This window comes from Chenopodium quinoa, unplaced genomic scaffold (genome assembly GCF_001683475.1).
Source record: "Chenopodium quinoa cultivar QQ74 unplaced genomic scaffold, ASM168347v1, whole genome shotgun sequence".
NCBI lineage: Eukaryota > Viridiplantae > Streptophyta > Magnoliopsida > Caryophyllales > Amaranthaceae > Chenopodium > Chenopodium quinoa.
This window is the reverse complement of record NW_018744367.1, coordinates 4,213,234-4,234,243: the sequence shown is the minus strand read 5'-3', so window position 1 is coordinate 4,234,243 and position 21,010 is coordinate 4,213,234. Positions and strand designations below refer to the sequence as shown.

Sequence of the window (21,010 nt, the reverse complement as noted above, 5' to 3'; positions counted from 1 at the left end):
TGCTTGCTGACTTCAGCCGTGATCCTCCAGAGTATTTGCATATTGGTTTTGTTACCAAATGGCAAGCAGTGAATTACGTTCTGAGCCTGGTATCACCTCTTGCCCTATACTCGGAGCAAAGAAATAGATGATTGTGTTAATATATACATTGTAAAAATCAGTTGCTTGTACATTTGTTATTATTTTGTTATCTCTCTGGAAGTTTGATACAATACGATAATGCAAATTAGTGAATTAACTTAGCTACTTGTCTCTCAAATTATACGCAGTTTACCTGATATTTGCTAGTGAAATGAATACGATTGTTTTCTTGAATTTGCGTATTCTTGTGTTTAATTGAGTTGATTTTCTGAGCCCTAAATAACCTGGCTTAAATGATCCCAGCAAGATAAAATTAACCCCATCCAAAAATCAAAAAGACTAAACTACTCGACAATATATCTGATTTGACCAAATACGATACAAACTTGAACCAGATGAACCAATTTCCATCTGGAATTGTTCCTAAGCAATATGTACTGCAAAATAAAGATGAGCAACAAAGCCTCCCTCACTTTCCATTTAAAGATGCACAACACTTCATTCTTCTCTCCATATAGCCCTGTTGTCAAATATGTTCTATTTGACATAATAACCAAATTTCTGTTACGTCGTAAATTACAGTCAACTTTTGCCAAATGTATCATCCCTTAAATAGCTTCTCAAAAACAGAAGCTACTCTGACAAATGACAATCCATTAATCTGCCTACAGATGAGGTCTTCCATGAAAAACATATTGCACTAGATGTAGTAAGAAAACTAAATATGCTTCTGCTTAAACATCAGGAGTGCAATGAAAAGAATGTAAACCTCCTTGAAACACTAGGAAGCCAACTACGCATGCGACTTATAGAGAAGATGGATCAACTGGACAGGATACTTCACCTGCCCCTTAACCTGTAACCTTAACAGAAATCAACCTAATCTTGCTTCCCTTCTAAGCACCTGCATTGAGACAAGTAAACAGATTAATTAGGACCATAATATTATATCAGAAATAATATTGTGGTCAAACTTCAGCAATTTGCACCTAGTCTCAATACTCGGAGGGTTAATTCATCAAGGTTTGCATGCAGAAAGAAAAACTATACATCTGTATTGTTGGAGAACTAAAACCAAACATATTGAAAACAAGTCCTTGAAGAAAGTAAAGCAAAGGTTGAAGAAGGATAAAGGGAGAGAAAACTCACATTTCAATTATATCATGTTGTGTTTAGTGGCTAACAAGTTAGCCCAAGTATTAAGAAGAGATGGGAGTAAAACATTAAAGTGTCTAAGTTATACTTCATATCAATTAAAGAACGAGGCGGCGAGAGATTTTTAATGTCGGGTTTGGCAAAGTGTAGAGAACGGTTCAAGGCATAATGATGCATAGCTTAGGAGTTTAAGCTATGGGCTATTGCTTGGTGTTAAGCAATGGTGGGTGGCAAAGGGCTGACTTCGGATGAGAGTATCTCAAAATCTAGAGATCATTTTGAAGTGATTCAAGTTAAAGGTGATAGCTTGGCTCAATAGCTTTCCAACGACTGGTCATAAGCTTGTTTTGGAGAAGAAACGAGAAAGTTATTATCGTTTTACAAATTGCTGTCACGCCTGCCAGGTTTGCGCGTCCGCGCAAAAGGGGGCTGGAAATGTGTGTTTTGATGGGAGTCAGAAGACTTTGCCCATCCGCGCAAGGTGCTGCTGTAGCCCGATTTCTGCCACGCGTTATATTATTAGCCGTTGATGTTTTATTTATGCTCGGGGGTATATATGCTCATAGTAAATGTAGAGAGTGAAAGAGAGCCTTAATGTAAAACCCACACACTTAGGGTTTGAGTGTTTGAGGGGGTGAGTTTGGGGTGGGAGCTTTCATGGTGTTTGAAAGCTTGTAATCTACATTGTAATTCCTCAAAGTATTACTCCATAGTGGATTGGTGGGTTTTTCTCCCGGTTCTCGGGTTTCCCATGGTAAATTCTCCTTGTCTTGTTTGTTGCTTGTTTTTTTCGTATTTGTTATTGTTAATGGTCGTTAATCACAAATTAGCTAGCACATTCGTCAATCCTTTCAATTGGTATTAGAGCCAAGGTTATTTTGGCGGTTTTTAAGGGTTAGTTTGTGTGGTATGCTTGTTGTTTGTGATTGGAAAGTCCAAAAATTGAATATTTGGTGTTAAATTTTCAATTTTGGTGTTGTGGGTGTTCAAAGTTTGAGTGTGTAGTAGGGATTTCAGTTGGTTGTTATTGGAATTGAAAAGTCTTGAAATTTGTGTTTAATTAACAATGGAAGACGGAGTAGGAGATTGAAACCTATGGAGTGTTGATGTTGGAGTTGAAGGATATCAAGGATTTCCCCATCTTGATGTCTGGTAGTAAGCTCAACATTGATGGCAACATGTTGTGTGTGAGGGAGGGCCATGGAGAAATTGTTCAGGGAACTCGGTTTGAAGTTTATGGGATAATTGAGTGGTGCCTTGAAACCATGGAAAACACATGGGTAGTCATGAGGGGTGTGTTCTTTGAGGAGGCATGGCTTGGTTGGATTTCCATTGAAGGGGAGCCGTGGTTTCGGTTTAAATGGTGGAAGATGGCCGGGAAAAACAAGTTAAGTGAAGGGGACTCACATGGGTTTTGTGAGGTGATGTGAATCTTTGTGGTAGGTATTGTTGGTTGGATTGTCATTATAGAAAAGCTGTGGTGTTTGGTGTTTCAATGATAGAAGAAGACCGGAAAAGACGTGCCAAGTGAAGGTGTATCATGGAATCTCACATGGTGGTTGTGAGTAGTGAATGCACATGTAGGTTTGGCGTGTGTGAAGAAAGGCAAGTATAGGTGCTTGTTGAGGGGGGGAGCATGGTAGGAGTGTTCCATCAACAAAAAAAAAAAAATGCCCAAAGGCTTGTGTTTGTCACGGAGGGTGAGTTCGTGTGGAGCATGGTAGGAGTGCTCAGAGAACTAGGAAAGTCCCTTAGATAACGTGATGCTTATCAAAGTTGGTGTAGACTTTGAAGTTTGCTTCCTTGGTTGAGAGGAGGTGTTATTTCCTAGGTGTAGAGAAAATGGATATATTGTCGGGTGAAAATCTCAATGTTTGCCTTCTTGGGGTTGAGAAGGTGGTGTGTTGGAGTTGGTGTAGACTCTGGTTTGCTTCCTTGGGGTAGAAGAAGTGTTGCTTTCTTGGTTAGGAGAAAGTGGTTTTATCAAGATTGGTGATCTTGGTGTTTGGTCTCCTTTGAAGAGGAGATGGTATTTCCTTGGTGAAGAGGAAATAGTTGTGTCGAAGTTGGTGTAGACTTTGGTGTGTTCCTCGGTGAAGAGGATTCGTATTGCACACAAGGGCATTGTGTGTGGGAAAGCAAGTGGAGTAAAAGATGTTTTGTTCGGGTGGGAGCATGGTGAGTTGTTCCAGGAGCAAAGATTAATTCCTTTGGCTTGAGAGTTATTATGGAGGGCGTGTTCGGTGTGAACAAAGCAAATTCCTTTGGCTGTGTTTGTTAGTCAGGGTTGGTGTAGATCTTGATGTTGGATCCTTGATGTAGAGGATGTGCCTAGCTTCCTTGGTGTTTAGGAGGTGGATGGTGTGTTTAGTGTTGATAATGTTGATGGTTCTTTCATTGGTTATGTGTGGACTCTTGGAGATAGGGTATTTCCGGGTTGGGAGATTGGATGGTTATTTAGAGAAGTTGCATGACAATGGATGTGGTTTGAGCATGTTTCGAGTGTGCTTGTTCTCACGCTTGAACCGATCTCCAAGTGGTAGATTTTTGGGTTTGGCAAAGTGTGGAGATCGGTTCAAGGCATAATGATGCACAACTTAGGAGTTTAAGCTATGGGCTATTGCTCGGTGTTAAGCAATGGTGGGTGGCAAAGGGCTGACTTCGGATGAGTGTATCTCAAAATCTATAGATGATTTTGAGGTGATTCAAGTTAAAGGTGATAGCTTGGCTATAAGCTCGTTTTGAAGAAGAAATGAGAAAGCTATGATCATTTTACGAAGTGATGTCAAGCTTTCCAGGTTTGCGCGCCCGCGCAAAAGGGGGCTGGAAATGCATGTTTTGATGGGAGTCAGAAGACTTTGCCTGTCCGCACAAGGTAAGCATAGCGCGTTCGCGCAAGGTGCTGCTGTAGCCCGATTTCTGCCACGCGTTATATTATTAGGCGTTGATGTTTCATTTATGCTCGAGTATATATATGCTCATAGCCGTCATGTATTACGAAAAAGGGGAAAAATGTAGAGAGTGAAAGAGAGGGCCTCAATGTAAAACCCAAACACTTAGGGTTTGAGTGTTTAAGAAGGTGAGTTTGGGGTGGGAGCTTTCATGGTGTTTGAAAGCTTATAATCTACATTGTAATTCCTCAAAGTATTACTCTATAGTGGATTGGTGGGTTTTTCTCCCGATTCTCGGGTTTCTCACGGTAAATTCTCCTTGTCTTGTTTGTTGCTTTTTTTTTCCGCCTTCGTTATTATTAATTGTTGTTAATCACAAATTAGCTAGCACATTCGTTAATCCTTTCATTTATCATTTACACCTCAAGACTCAGACTCAGACACTGTTAGATACAAGTACATATCCAAGGGTAAGACACGTTATTAGAATTTGTGGACATGATTCTATATTGGACATGGGTACTAAGGCATGGTGCTATGAAACATAGTATTGAATGTGTATACGCCTTCATGTAAGAAACATATCCAACATATACCTTTCAAGTTGACTAGATGAAGTCCGTGCAATGCACGGTTTGTTTGTATTTGTTTAAAACAAATATTTTTTGTATGTATGTGATAAAATTTGTTATTTTTATTCGTTATACGTAGTATATCATTTAATATTTTTATTTTAAAATAAATTGTGAATTTCCTCTCATTCATTATATATTTAGATAAAATTCCGAATACCAAAAGATAATATTTGATATTTAATTAATTTAAACTTTAAAATCTCATCGCCAATTTTGCTTATGTGGCATTTGAAATTAAATTATAAAAGAATTTACAAATCTCTTATTCAATTGACTATAACTAAAATTTATAATCCTACATGGCGCGTTAAGAAATTTTAATCTACGTGGCTCTCTAAAAACTCGGGAAAAAACTCGCCTTTATATATATATGATTTGTTTGCTAGTTCTAGTTGATATTCTGAGCTCAAGCACATTTATAAGCATAGACCGTGTAAGTTTATCCTCTATCTTGCTCTTTTTATATCTTTTTCTCAATGAATATTGAATATGTTGTTCAATCAGGTTTTACTAGAGCTTCAGTACAAGTTTCATATAAGTAAATCACATAAAGAGTTTCAAATTCATATGATACATCTATGCAATAACAGCAATTGTTACAGGACCAAAGTTACAGAGGAACTAAAATATGGAGAGAGAACATCAGATAGTGGGCAGCAAACCCTGAACATTTATGAAGCCTCTCCACCAAAATTAAGCATGTGGTTTTAAATTAGAAGTATAATTGTCACTCTGCATTTTTAAGCAAGCTTTTATTATGTCAAGGAACCTTGCCAGCTAAGCAAGAGAAGTGTAATGATATACCAGATGGGAAGACCAATGTATCAGCAACAAGAGTTAAAAGTCTTAATACGCAAAGCAGCCTATGAATTATAGCGTTGGTAACATAATAAATTATTATGCATCTTTAAGTTTAGCCTTGATATTAATATTTATTGCTCGGTCCTACAGAAATCTTTCAATATGATCAAGCAAAATTCTTGAAAAATGTGACATTCAAACTAAATGAATGAAAGAGTGTGGTAAAATCTAGCATAGCAAGTACCTCTTCAGCAAACTTTATCAATATGGTCGTCCTTGGCCGCAACTGCCCCTCCACTGGAACAAAATGAGCAGTCACAACAGCTGGAAAACCTGCACTATCCAAGACACCCTTCATTGGGTACCACTTGTCAGTAGAACATTCAAACTGTTAAAAAGTAGTCATCAAGTAGAGTAGTGGACAAAGTTAGACTAGATACCCGCACTATTCCAGCAACAAATGCACCACAGTTGAAAGTTCCCATATCTTTTGGTATTGATATAAACCTGAGATGTCACAGCGCAAATGATAGATCTAGGCTTGGCAGGTGAGCTAGAGAAAATGTTATCCAGCACAAGAAAATTAATCTTACCTGTTCACAAGGAGCTCTTTCTCACTGATCATATATTCATCTTCATGTTCAGTGCCCTTTTCAAGTGAATCAGCAACCTGCCATTGATAAAGTGGAATGTAGAAAGTCAGCAAAGGATATAACCAAGAAAGTATGACATCCCTAACCAAGAGGTTATACAGCAATAAGTATCACTCAGCTAATCAAAATCCCAATACATCATCATGTATAAAAACCTTTACAGTTTGTTTGGGTAATGAAAAGGGAAGGAAATGAAGGGGAGGTAGGGGAAAAGGAGAGAAGGGAAAGGGAGGGGAGGGGAGGGAATAATAACAAGTTTTTCTTCAAATCTCTCCATTGTTGGAGAGACCAATATCTTACAATTTAATCCCTCCATTTCTATCCCCCTCCAATTCCCTTCATCCTTCATTTGTTATCCATATGAAAGATACTCCATCCCTCCATTTCCCTTCCCTTCCCTTCCTTTCCTTTCCCTCCATTTCCTTCAATCCAAACACACTCTTACAGCACAACGATAGGGGAGGGAGGAGGGAGGGGAGAGTTCATTATAAATGACAAAAATAGATTGGTGTTATAGACCCGGTGTCCACCACCCTTGAAGGTGTATGCAAGGAAGAAAAGAGCAAAAGAAGGGGACAAGAATCAAGCAGCAGGTGACACTTCAGCACACCGTGACAAAAACAATTAAGAACAACTAAGAGAGTGGCAACCTTGGTCTGAGATGCTGTTGGTTAGGAGAAGCAGTAGAAGACAAAAGCAATTAAGAATTAGGTAACCTTCTGTAAATGGAGCTTGAGTATATAAAGAGGTTGTAATAGAACAGTAAGTTTTAATGCAGAAATTTTTTAGAGAATTCTTGAGAGTGATTAGTAGCCTAAAGCTACCGTGAGAGTGATAGCCTCAAGCTATTGAAACCCCTTTTGTAACCGTTGCCAGTGTTAATCAAATCAAGCATTCAAGCTTCCATCTTCATTGTCATGTTTACAATTACAAATTTACAATTATTAATTGAATTTCCTAGTCTATAACAGTGCTTCTTTCTTATACTTTTAGCATTGAGTCAGATGTGCAAATCCTTCATGGCATCCATGCTCATGTACAAAACAGCAAAAACCTGCAGTAAATCCATGAAGTTGTTCTAATTGAAAGTGCCCAAGATACCAATTTATTTGGTTTCCAGGGCTCCTGTGAGAGATTGGGGGCAAAATTGTTTGCCTAGGATCGAGACTTAATTTGGAATCCTATTAAACCAGACACTGCCACTCAACAAAAGTAGAGAACCTTGATACAAGGTGGAAATCAGAGTAGACCAGTAACGTCTTTCACAAGTCTCATTTGAGACTGAACATGGGAGCACTTGGGTTCCATATATACATTATAAAAGGAAGCCAGCATGGTGTAAAGATTGCAAAAAAATTGGCACATGAGACCTCAGTATGCAAGCAACAGTATAACATAGACAAGCAGAAAAGGTTAAGGAAGTTTGGGTTAATGTTTCTAGTACAAAGCTATATCTCAGATAGTGCCATTGGCTGACAGAATTACAGTGCGATTTTGTTTGTGGGGATCTTGGGCATCATCTCATGCAGGGAGATGCCAGTTGGTGAATTATGCTCTTTAGAAAGCCCACACCTACTGGGCTTATTTTTTATTCTTCCTAAGTGTTCTTGATATAATAAATGCTAAATACAGAATATCTTGGCATGGCAAGGCTACCAGAGCCAGTGTAACGTGTAGGTGGAGATTTGCTTTTCAATTACTCTAGCTGCCTGCCTCAGCTATTTAAAGGTGTTTAAACTCTATAACGAAAGATAAAAAAAACTTAGTAGGAATTTCATTTATGTTCAACATTTAACATTTACTATTTGATCATAAACTAAGTCAATTGGAGACTGTTAATGAAAAATAAAAGTGTCAAATCTTTAAAAAAAAAAACAGAGGCAGTAGAAGGGTCCAGAATCCTTCAAAACCAAATATATATTCCTCACCAACTAATACTTGCTCCGTTTCAAAAAGATTGCAACACTTTGACTAAAAATGTGAGAGCTTTTAGGCAAAGTGTTGCAATTTTTACAAAATGGAGGAAATAGCAAATGAATCTTATCATCTCAAAAGAGCAACAATGTCATATAATGAACTTGAGACATACACACCTTTCCAAACAACACCTTCCACACAGTGCTGTGTACAAAAGATAGAATACCAAGCAAGCGTGTCTCCCTTCTGTTACCCTGCAAAATTTACAAATATCAAGGAATGTAAAAGGTTATTCATATGTATCAAATTGTTAAATTGCATAATAATGTGTAACTCAAATGTCAAATCTATTTACATTTTTTTTTAATAAAAAAAAAAATCCAACTCTAAATACAATAATTCAAAAGGTATGTAAAAAAACAATCATGGAATTCCACACGGTTACTTATTTCCATCCAAAATGCACCAACAACAGTTATTCATATACCCAGTTGCAACTATTTCAGACAAGACAGCTCGCCGAACCATTTTTCCATAAAAATTAAATGAGGAAGGTTTCATGTAATCAAAGCAAATGTAGGTAAAAGTCATTGATTGACAGTGTAATTGCTGCTTACCTTATCCCTATGGCAAAGAAGTTCAAGAACTCGTGCTCCAACAGAATAGCCAGCATCTTCTAGCCTACACAAAGATTAATACCGGCTTTTGTCAGGCAAATAAGGTAAATCCTTATTCCTATGCTACTCACACTCCAGTTATCGGTGCCAAATACTGGTACATGTTCAACTGTCATACTAATTTTTTTTGTTACTTTCCATGATTTTGGTCCGAATTAAAATGTTATTTGAAATGTGTTTATACCCATGTCAAATACTTGACTTGGGTACTTAGATATATCTAGTCTAGAGCAAAATGAAAAGTCCGAGTAACATAGCTTATATGAACAAAAACAACAACTAATACTAAGTAGATGCAAAATTAACAACACCACCACCTTCGTTCGAGTTCGGCAATATTATCAACCTGAGTCTGATTATATTGTACAAGCTCCGAAAACAAGAACGCAAAAGCACTTAAGCTAACCTGCAATCGAATAATAAATCCAAGTATCAATTAATTAATTAATCAAACTTCCACGAATACAAAAACAGCCTCAAAATTAAAAATTGAAATGCTGAAAATGGGATCAATCAATCAATCAACAATATTGAATTAAGCATAAATAAAATTAAAATATATCGGAGATATTAAAGTGAAGCACCTCTTGTTTTCCCTTGCTTAAGGGTTTGTCGAGAACATTTGAGTATTGCTTGATCTTCCCTACTCCGATCATTGTTTCTGCTCTCTTTCTTCACAACACAATTTCTCTCTCTTCCACCTTTGTTTGAGGAAATGTCAAATAATCTGAAAAGATCGTTAATGAAATTTTGGGGAGGTGATTTGATGATGGTATTGAGTGAAAAGTAAATTTGTTAGATCAAAGGTTCTATCGTTCTACTTTGCTTTGTTAATTAAAGTTTGATTTTATTAAATTTGGTTGGCTTTTACAGTAGTTTTTTTTTTTTTTTTTTTTTTTTATTATTTTTTTTTTTTTAATCTTGGGTGGTTGTTTGTTGCCCTTCCTTGAGTTTTTTTGGCACCCTTGCTGGCCTTGTGTGTGGCTGGTTTTGTAAGTAGGTGGTGACTAGTGAGGGTTGTTTACCCTATAGGTGTACTTTTTTCAATTGAGAAGTGGATGGATTTGTGTCGTGTTTTTGCCAAAAACCATCTTCTTGCTAAGTTAAATGACAAGTATATTGTTTGTTTTTCAGATTCCTTGGTTTGTCTTGATGATGTATTAGTCCGTTCTAAAGTTTTCAAGGAGGAAGGTAACTCCTTATTTTAGGAACACAAGTTTAAACTTGCTTTTTCCAAGTACGATTTAGCGAGTAAAGTGTTATGTTTTAGTTTGTCAATGTACCTGGAACCTTTTGCTATGTTTCGATCTTTAGCCTTGGCTTTAAATCTCAATTTGACTGCGTGTGCCCTGAAGTTACAAGAATTTGATACTGAAATTAAATTATGTAAGTTTGTGTTGAGGTATATGATTCCTATTATACCAAAGGCTTATATAGAAGAGTCTTGGCTTTTAAGGGGTTATATTATCTTCTATCCGCCAAATTTGACCTTTTTAAAGCAGTTAATAGAATATGGAAGTATTAAAAGGATTATAGGAGTTTGAGACCCTGGAAGCTTTTGCTATGTTTCTATCTTTAGCCTTAAATTTAAATCTCAATTTGGTTGCGTGTGCCCTGAAATTCGATGCTAAAGTAAATTATGTATGTTTGTGTTGAGGTATGATTCCTGTCATACCAAAGGCTTATTTAGGAAAGTCTTGACTTTTAAGGGGTTAGGTTATCTTCTATCCGCCAAATCTGACCTTTTTAAGGCAGTTAATAGCATATGGAAGTATTAAAAGGATTACAGGAGGTTGAGAGTTCTTTGGGTTATGTCTCTTCTGTAGATTACACTTTAGGGGAAGTTGCTTCTTCAAACAACCAATGGGTTTGTGATATGAAGGTCATTTCCAAAGTGTTGTCCAATGGGGATAACATGAGATGTTAAAAAACCTGTTAGTGGGGTTAATCCGACAAAAAAATTTTATAATGATTTGGACATTGATTCTACTTCGAAGTCAATACAACCAGATAATGGTTTGCACCCGCATCGGTTTCGATCCCGTGGTTGTTTTGGTTCATCTCTTCAGATTACATCATCTAATTTGCAGCGTCTTATGCATGGTGATGTGTTTAACTTTTATCATTCGAGGTCTATATCAGTGACGACGTTTCAGGTACGGTTTGTCATAAGTAAAAGTCAAATCTGACATAGGTCCCCCTAGGTGAGAAATCCAGGGAAGCAGATATCTCTATTCCTTCGATTTCTCCTTTTCGTGGCTCGAAGCACCAAGCGGTTCCCTCTTAAAAGGTATTGAGTGTTTCTTCTCAATTGTCAACAGCCGATGTAGTTGTAAATCATGTTTTAGAAGAGTTGATCTCGACCAAAATATTTCAAGTTAGTTTGCCAAAAAGGACAATTGTTCTAGGATTTGTGGGTAGTCTTCGGGTACCTGAGTTCCAAGTTCCTTATTTTTACCATCAAGAATCAAGGTTTCGTCTCGCTTAAATCAATAATGGACTATTTCTTATTCTGGTCTTCGGATGACAGGTAAGATGTTTTGTGATAGGGTGTTTGTAGGTTGCAGTATCGATCATGTCGGCTAAAAGCGATGTCCAACTTTGTCTCTTTATGTGGAGTCCAACAAGTTAGCTTCTGTGAAGCGTGCTCGCATTGGTCCTTCCTGGGGTTTTGTTACTTAATGTAGTTATTGTTTCGGGGTTTTCTGATGTCCTGCGGGAGAGTTACAATTCCGAGACTGGAACCGGACGCCTGTACCTGCAAAATAACGGAGACTCCTGAGAGCTCCGCCTCCAACGGTCAAGTTAGTACTTGGTTAAGGAGTAATTAATACGGAAATTAAAGTAACAAGATCTCTCTAGGTGAGAGTGCTTAGTGTTGGTAATCTGCGTCGTTAGCGAGATTAGCCGGTTGTTGGTGTTCCGTAATATCTCTGTTCTTCTCTGCTTGATTTCTTGATTTCTCGATTCCCTAACTAATGAGGATTAATTAAGTATTTATAGCCTTGAGAAGCGTGCCACTCTCTAGGTTTAAGGTAAACCTAGGGCTGATCGGGCCTCTAGACTGGATTGGGCCTTGATGGCCGGTTTTCCCATTTGGCATGGGTGGACACGTGGCGTGCCTTGATTGGTCCGTAGAGGACGTATCTGTGATTGACACGTGGCAGGCTCCTATTGGCCTTCGTGAAGGACCCGTGGCGGAACCTGGTTGGTCCACTTGTCAGACGGTGATTGGTGGATAAAAATCCCCTAATCATTTGCCCCTCACAGGTGGCACGTGACTGGTCACGTGTCGCCTGTGACAGGTGTCGCACGGTGACAGGCGACGACCTGCTACAGGTGTCACCTTGCAAACGGCCGAGAGATTTTCCCGCCCAAATTTTGAATTTGGAAGCGACCTTTCGCCTTCTCACTTTGCCTATAAAAGGAAGTGCTGACTTCGGTCATTTTCACATTTGAGAACTTTGCGAGAACACTCGGACCCCTGAACTTGCTCTGACATTTCGAACCTTTTCTGCCTACCGCCCGTTCTGACAAGCCGACTGCACCGGACTTCCAAGACTTCATCAACCGTCACTCGTTCAGGTAACTCAGTTCTCTTACTCTTAATTATCTTTTTATTTTTTGAAATGGCACCACGGAAGCACACGACACGACCTAAGTTAGTGATCAGCCGGTCACCGGGGACGGCTGAATCTAGGACTAGGAGTGTCGCCTGCCCTTTTCTGGACCCATCTTTGCCCTTTATACAAAGTCCGACTGTATCTGTGTCTATGCAGAACGTGATGGCCAGAACGAAACAGACTGCTATGATATCAAACTCAGACGGCTCCTCCCAAAGGGTGCTCCTTAGTGAAACATCTGACCAGGCGCCAGATGTAGAATTGAAACGAGGCGACTGCCAAGCCGACAGTTCTGAGAGAGGGGCCAAGGTGGTCCCTTCCCATCTTACCGTTGACATGTCTAATTTTCCTCCTGCCTCTTCTAAGGGAGAGGAGGCGGGCCCCTCTGGGAGAGGGGAGGAGTCGTCCTCTTCGGACTCGTCAGAGGACGAGTCCGAGTTCAGCTCTTCTGGCCACAGTTCTCCAGGCTCAGAAGAAAGACATAGCCGCCTACAAGAGGCGAGACTTTCTCATGCAGTTGAGAAGGGGGACAATTGGGCGGAGCCGTCCGCCTCTTACAGAGAGGAAAACGCCCCCTACTACTGCATGGTACCCCGGGGCCGGATCGCAACCATGCAAGACAACGTGGCGAGCTTTATTGCCAACCACAGAATGGGCCCGGAATTTTTACTGTTCGTGCCGGATCCAGAAGACACTGTCGTCTGGCCGGCTGGTACTAGCTATGGTGACGGCTGCTTTGGCTGCTATGTGTCGGCCATCAAAGCTGGACTGCGCTTCCCATTACATCCGGCTGTTCAGCGGATTTTAGATGGGTATGATCTGGGGTTATGGCAGTTAGCCCCCAACTCTTGGGTAAACGTACTCGGCTATGTGGCCGGGTGCGAAATGTACGGGGTGGAGCCAAGCTTTGAGGCTTTCGCCCACATGAACTATCTCAGCCGGACCCCTAAGTCGGGAGGTACCGGCTGGTACCAATTAACAAGCCATAGGGGTTACCTCATGACGAGAGGTAAGGCGAACAAATGGAAGGATTGGCGGAACACCTTCCTTATCATTGAGGGTTCAGACACGGAGCTGAACCAACGTTTTAACAAGTGGAATAGGGATCCGCCTCTTCTCGCAGGCGGCCGCAGCATGCCGCCTGTTCCCCCAAAGGCTAAAAGAGAGATCCTAGACAAAGGACTCTTCAAAGTAGAGACTAGGGTGAACCCTACTTCAGGGGTACGAGAGCAAGTACCCCTAAACTGCGTCCCGAGCTTCAAGTGGCTCTATGACGAGTACTTTTTGGCCGCCTGTGGCCTCAGCAGTCGGTGCTCTAGAGGTAGCCGGCCTGACAAATACTCTGTTTTTTCACGCCTTGTTTACTTAGGATTTTTACTAACTTTGCTGTTTATTTCTTGCAGCTGACGCCATGAGTAAAATAACAGCATCCAAGACTGCGGCGGCCATGTTGCGGGCCTCGCTCATGCAACAGTCTTATGCCGACTCCCCCAACAAGGGGGCACCCTTGGTAAGCTTCGAAAACTCTTCCTCTTTTAGTTGTCTTATGCATATACTAACTCTTTTTGTTTTCAGTCTGGCACTCCAAGGGCTTCTTCCTCGCAACAGCCGGACCCCAAGGCCCGGAGGACGACTGTTGCAAGCTCTCCTGGGTCTTCCAGGAAAACAGTGGCGGCTGAGAAGCAGCCGGCCACTTCTTCTAAAACCCCGGCGGGGCCGCCTAGAAGTATGGACAATCACTTGTAAAAACTCACACTTGCTTCCTTCTTGACTAGGTCTAACTTGTTTTTTCCTTTCGCTTAATGCAGCCGGCCCTCACGGGCTTGACTTGGTTGAGGTAGCCAAGTCCATGGTTAAAGTAGTTCCTCCATCTGAAAGGGAGGCGGTCAGGGGTGCCGGCACCCTTGACCTTGATGGGATTTCAGGGGTCCTTGCTGAGGTATACTTAGCATATTTTTGAGTTTTTGAGTTCCAGGACGCCTGTTATCTTTTTTGTTTAGAAGCTGACGCCTGTTTTTCTTTGTACTTAGGCCCTGCTCCGAGTCAACAGCCTTCGCAAGCAGATTGATCGGAAAAACAAAGAGGTAAAGGCCGCAAAAGCTATGGCCGCCTCCAGCTGTGATAAGGCAATGTTTCAAATTGCCCAAAATGAAGTACTGACCATTGATCTTCTTTATTATCAGGCGCAGGCTACCGCCGCTGTTCGGGCTCAGTTAGAGGCGGCCCAAAAGAAGGTTGACAAGCTGGAGGCGACCGTCACAAACCTTAAGGCCGAGCTGAAACCTCTTCGCCAAAAAATGCACTCTTACGAAGCCATGGAGAAATCTTTGGCCAACGTAAAAGAACGCCTGGTGAACCAAGAGAAGAGTCTTACCCAAGAGCTCTCGGAAAAGGCCGAGCAAGAGAAGAAAGAGCTCGTCCGGGAGATGGTGGAAGACTCCGCTCAAATCCAGCGCATGACCTGGGAACGACTATTCCCCAGTGCCGACTTTGCCTCATGGGAAAGAACGTACCGCTAGTGTTCGGAAACATATAATCAACAGATCCTGGCGGCTGCTGAAGAAGAGGCATTGGAAGGTGCGTTGGAGGAGGAAGAGCCGGTTGTGGCGCTTGTGCCACTTGGGGGTAAGGCATCAAAAGAGGGTGCAGCTAAAGCCGAGTCCAGCAAGAAGAGTGCTGACCAGGCGGCAGCTGCTGATACTGAACTGCCCCCTTCTTAAGCTTTAAGTATTTTTTCCACGGCCTGCGTGCCGTTTGCTTTGTAATTACCCGGCCAGGGGGCCGGGGTTTTGAATATTCTGCTGGTCTTTAATGACCGGCTCATTTTTAATCAAATTTTTATTTTGGTTCAAATTTGTCTAAGTATTCCATATCTAATATCCCTTTGTTCACTAGACCGACTGTTGTGTATGGCCGAACGTTAAGACAGGTACAAATAGTAAGTATGCCGCCTATGCCCCTGGACGACTGGTGGTCTGTTTCCAGGGTAGATGATCAGTCGGCCATTTATTCAATCGGTATTCGAACTATTTATTCAATTGGTCTGACCAAGTAAATAGTATTTCCTAGTTGCCAAGGAATTAAGTAAGATAACAAGCGGCGGGTGCCGGTTGTTTCCCTTTATTGCCAATGTTGGCTTTTAACTCGTAATTTGTTAACCTAGCAAGAGTATTGGTTGAGAGCCCTTGTTTATTAAAAACAGGTGGACGACTCATACCTTTTAGGCTCCATACTAAGTTTGAGTGACTATTAACCTAGGAGTTACTTAGTCTTCGTCACAATCTAGATTGAGTAGTAGAGGTACCAGGCGGCGTAGGCCGGCTAGACCCCTTGATTCGCCAATGTTTGTTGGCTATTAACTCAATAGGTTACCTAGTAGGAATAGGGGTTTGAGTGCCCTTATAGGGGTTTGAGTGCCCTTGTTTGTTTGAAACAGGCGGACGACTCAAACTTTTTAGGTTTTATACCAAATTTGAAGGAGTGACTATGAGTTAACGTTGGAGTTACTCAGTCGCCGTCACTTTTGTTTGAGAAGTAGAGGTGCCAGGCGGCGTAGGCCGGCTAGACCCCTTGATTCGCCAATGTTTGTTGGCTATTAACTCAATAGGTACCCCCTGCATTTATCCCAAGTAATACAGGCGGTCATCTGACTCAGATGTCAACTGCTACCACTGGTTTGGTTAGTGATAGAGTTATCCTTGTCTCAAAAACGGCTACGTGGTTGCCCTTGGGGACAGTCGTATAGGTGCCGTGTAATTAGTTTATAGAACAATGTTCCACCCAAAAGGGAGCTGCTCTCTGCGACGAATTTCATCCGGAGGGATGCCGTCGGACGCCTGCTATGATGTTGGGACAGGTCGTATTAGTTTTGTAGATTTGATCAGTTGGCTTGGCGCCTGGTCTGATCATTCGGCCGGTGGCCTTGGTAAGTTCTTGGTGAACGTAGGTGCTAAGTAAAAGAAGGGTAGCCGCCTGTTAGGCACAGGGTCGGCCAGGCCCTAATCTTTTTAGCTAAGTATTGTGAGTAAAATACTCAATGGAGAGTAGCCGACTGTAAAGGAACAGACGGCATGCCCCTCTGAAGATAGAGTGAAAAACTCAATGGAGAGTAGCCGATTGTAAAGGAACAGACGGCATGCCCCTCTGAAGATAGAGTGAAAAACTCAATGGAGAGTAGCCGACTGTAAAGGTACAGACGGCATGCCCCTCGTAATACAATTAAATAGTAAGTGCAAACTTTATTAAGTAGCTCTTTACTTTACATCTCTCAGAAGAAATATTTTTTAAGGTTATCTACATTCCAAGTTCGAGGCAACGGTTGTCCGTCTGGTGTTTCCAGACGGTAGGTACCGTCCCTGACTTCCTCATAGATTCGGTAGGGTCCTTCCCAGTTGGGAGTTAGTTTGCCAGACTCATTAGCCCTACCTACTGCTTCCATTTTTCTAAGTACAAAGTCCCCTACTTTGAGTGGACGCCTGTGTACTTTTTTGTTGTATGATCTAGTCATCCTCAGGCGATAGATCTCATGGCGCAAAACAGCATTGCCCCTCTTTTCAGGAAGTGAGTCTAATGCCAGGCGCATGGCTTCCCAGTTTGCCTCTTCGTTATACAGCATTACTCGAAGAGTCGGCTCGTAGTGTTCTATTGGAAGAACAGCTTCTGCACCATAAGTTAGGAGGAATGGAGTTTCTCCAGTCGCCCCTTTTTCAGTCGTCCTAATGGCCCAGAGAACATGTGGTAGTTCGTCCGCCCATAGGCCGCCTGCTCGTTCAATCTTTTTCTTGAGACCGTCTGAGATGATTTTATTAAAGGCTTCTACCTGGCCGTTTGCTTGTGGACGACCGACAGATGCAAAGTAATGTGCAATTCCTTGGTCTCCCAACCAGCTTTTGAGAACAGGCGTCTCAAATTGGGGACCATTATCAAAAACCATAGACATGGGAACCCCGAACCGAGTGATGACGTTTTTCCAAATGAATGAAATTACATCTTTCGTCTTGATTCCCTTTACAGCCTCCGCCTCTACCCATTTAGTGAAGTAGTCAACGGCAACAAGTATATACCTTCTGCCGCCTGTAGCAGGCGTATATGGACCCAGAATGTCCATGCCCCACTTAGCAAACGGTAGTGGGCTGTGAATGGTAGTGAGGTCAGTAGCCGGACGGTGAATTAATTTGCCAAACCTTTGGCACTTGTCACATTTTTTCACCATCTCCATTGCATCTGCTTTCAAAGTAGGCCAAAAGTAGCCCTGCCGCCTTGCCCTTTGAGCAAGCATCCTACCACCTATATGGGAAGCACAGAAACCAGAGTGAAGATCATCTAGTATCTCTCGTCCCTTTTCAGGAGTAACACACTTTAAGAATGGTTGAAGGTACCCCCTCTTGTGAAGTTCTCCCTGTATCATTTCAAAACAGGAGGCTCGTTTTTTCAGTGTTGCCGCTTGTTGAGGATCATCCGGCAGTGTACCGTTTGTCAAATATGCCCTGATTGAATCCATCCAGGTTGAGCTTCTGTCTAGGATTCCAATAGGGTTTTCCTCGATGCTTCTCTTCTCCATTACTTCCCAAAAAACAGTTCGAGGAGTATCTGAGGAGGCGGATGATGCTAATTTTGACAGTGCATCTGCCTGGTTGTTTTCTGATCTCGGCACTTGGATCAGATGGAAATCCTCAAGGGAGCCGACTGCTTGTCGGACCGCCTGTAAATACTTGATCATGGCCGGATGGGTTGCTTCGTATTCGCCATTGTACTGACTCACTATCAATTGTGAATCAGAATAGGCGTCTATTTTTCTTGCCCCTGCCGCCTTGCACATGCGGATCCCGGCTAGTAAAGCTTCATATTCTGCCTCATTGTTTGAAGCCTGAAAACTGAAGCGTAGAGCATACTCGAACCTGTCGCCCTCTGGAGATTGACATACGACGCCTGCTCCACAACCATTTGAAGTAGAGCTTCCATCCACATATACCTTCCAGACTTGGTCTGGAACTTGAGAGTCAGGAGGACGAGTCATTTCTACAATAAAGTCAGCAAAGGCTTGCCCCTTCACTGCTTTTCTAGGCTCGAAAGTAACTTCGAGGCTCTGTATTTCTATGGCCCATTTGATCATTCGTCCTGACGACTCCATGATGGTAAGGGGCCGCTTGATTGGTTGGTCGGTATACACGACGACTGCATGTGCCAAAAAGTAGGGCTTCAATTTTTTAACAGCCATGAAGAGTGCAAGACCAAATTTCTCCACTAGGGGATACCTCAACTCGGCATTTTTCAGTACGTGACTGACAAAGTAGACCGGGAGCTGACAGCCGTCCCTTTCAGCAAGGAGCACAGCGCTTAACGCATGATCAGAGACGGCCAGGTACATGTAGAGATCTTCTTTGGGCAAAGGGCTGACCAGCCTCGGCAAGGAATGCAAGTGAACCTTTAATTTCTGGAAGGCGGCCTCAGCATCCGGCCCCCATTCGAACCTTGCCTTTTTCTTAATTGCCTGGAAAAAGTATAGGCATTTGTCGCCTGATCGGCTTAGGAATCTCCCCAAGGCCGCCAGACAACCTGTTAACTTCTGAACCTCTCGGACGGTACGAGGCGACTGCATGTCAATGACCGCCTGTACCTTCTCAGGGTTCGCCTCTATTCCTCTCTGATTGATAAGGAATCCGAGAAATTTCCCAGACTCAACTCCAAATACACATTTCTTGGGATTGAGCATGACATGGTGCCGCCTGAGTGTGGCGAAAGTTTCTCGGAGGTCCGCCAGATGATCTTTCTGAAGTTTAGTCTTGACAATCATATCATCAATATATGCCTCGACGTTTCTCCCAATCTGATCAAAGAACACTGTGTTTATCATTCGTTGGAAGGTAGCCGGGGCATTCTTAAGACCAAACGGCATGACCGTGTAACAGTATAACCCCTGATCAGTGACGAAGGCCGTCTTCTCCTAATCTTTCTTCCATAAGGGAATTTGATGGAAACCAGAATAGGCGTCCATGAAACTCATCAAGGCATGGCCGGCTGTTGAGTCGACCAGGTTATCAATTTTAGGCAGAGGGTAACTGTCTTTAGGGCACGCCTTGTTTAAGTCTGTGTAGTCTACACACATTCGCCAGGTGCCATTCGGCTTTTTAACAAGCACCACATTTGCAACCCTGTCTGGGAAGTAACATTGCCGAATGAACCCTGCATCAAGTAATTTTTTAACTTCGGCGGCTGCCGCCTGACTTCTTTCTTCACCATGGTTCCGCTTCTTTTGCCGTACCGGCTTCTTTTTCGGATCCACAGCGAGTTTATGTACCGCCAGATCAGGACTAATGCCTGGCATTTCATGGACTTCAAATGCAAAGATGTCCTTGTATTCTTTCAACAGGTTGTGAAAGTCGTCACCAAGGTTTCTCAGAGCAGTCGTCCCAACTTTGACTGTTCGGTCAGGACGTGAGTCGTCTAATATCAGGTCCGCATGCTCACCAGCCGGCTGAGGGCGGAACTCATCCGGCCGCTCCTCTGCCAATGATTGCTATTTTCTTCCTTTTCTTGCGGACTCTGTCTGGGACGCCTTTCTCTTTTTGTCGCCTGTTTCTTGAACAGGCGCACTCTCCTTGACATTGTCAAGGTCTGTTTTTTCTCCACTTGACCCAGTGGCCATAACAGTGGGCTTGACATCCGAGAGATAGCACTCTCGGGCAATCCTCTGATCTCCCCTTAGGGAGCCGACTGTTCCATTATCCCTTTCAAACTTAAGCAGCATAAGTGACGGGATTATAACAGCCTTGGAATTATTCAGGGTTGGTCGACCCAGAATCATGTTGTAGGCCGAGAGTTCCTCTACTACTAGGAACCGGACTACCATGTGTCGTCCTTCCCCTTTTTCGCCCAGGCGAATGGGTAAATCTACTCGTCCCAGTGGGTGGACGACTCCTCCTCCAAACCCTATTAAAGGGTGGGAGGCCGGATGTATGCAGTCCGTCTGATATTTCAGTTTTGACAGACATTTGCTGCTGATGAGATCTGAGGAGCTCCCGGTATCTATGAGGATTCGGCCAACTCTCTGGTTGGCCACTTTACATTCAATAACGAGAGGGTCGTCATGCGGCCCCCTTACCCCTCCTAGATCCTCTTCAGTGATGACAATCTCAGGAAATGTATATTTGGACGGCCGTTCTTGGTGAACGGAATTTACATCTAACCGCCTTATATTATCTTTGTTGCCCCTAATAGTGGGGCCGCCTCCTGAGAAGCCGCCTGCAATGGTGTAGACGACTGCATCATCTGTATCAGAACTGTCGGCCTGTTGATTCTTTTTGGCCGACTGCTTTTTTGAGGAAGTGTTCCCCGTAGATTTCTTGACATAAGTGTCAAGATCACCTTGCTCAGCCAAGCGGTCTAGGTACCGCATGAGACTGATGCAGTCATTGGTGTGATGACCAACGTCATCATGATAAGCACAGATTTTGTCTTGGTTCCGGTTGTTTGCAGAACCCTTCATGGGGAGCGGCTTCTCAATTGAGAACCGACCCTTTATTTCTTTTAGGATAAACTGGTTATCCTTGTTAAACACATACTTTGGGGAGTATGGTT

General features: G+C 42.4%; 1 protein-coding gene across 1 annotated transcript; it reads right to left on the bottom strand.

Moving 5' to 3' along the window:
* Positions 1-411: 411 nt before the first annotated feature.
* LOC110696571 (trafficking protein particle complex subunit 5-like) lies at positions 412-9,974 on the bottom strand. The gene is made up of 8 exons (XM_021873908.1): positions 9,395-9,974; positions 9,128-9,216; positions 8,751-8,814; positions 8,310-8,387; positions 6,157-6,233; positions 6,004-6,070; positions 5,808-5,915; positions 412-985 (listed from the first exon to the last, which is right to left on the bottom strand). The coding sequence occupies exons 1-8, from the start codon at positions 9,464-9,466 to the stop codon at positions 956-958; spliced, it is 585 nt and encodes a 194-aa protein (XP_021729600.1). The 5' UTR covers positions 9,467-9,974; the 3' UTR covers positions 412-955.
* Between the last annotated feature and the right edge of the window lie 11,036 nt (positions 9,975-21,010).

Bases quoted from the DNA above. Each gene is read 5' to 3' on its own strand.
- LOC110696571 (XM_021873908.1), bottom strand. From the start codon at position 9,466: ATGATCGGAGTAGGGAAGATCAAGCAATACTCAAATGTTCTCGACAAA. The intron at 6,071-6,156 runs GTAAGATTAATT...GTGACATCTCAG, and splicing joins AAAGAGCTCCTTGTGAACAG to GTTTATATCAATACCAAAAG. The intron at 986-5,807 runs GTACTTGCTATG...GTCTCAATGCAG, and splicing joins TGATAAAGTTTGCTGAAGAG to GTGCTTAGAAGGGAAGCAAG.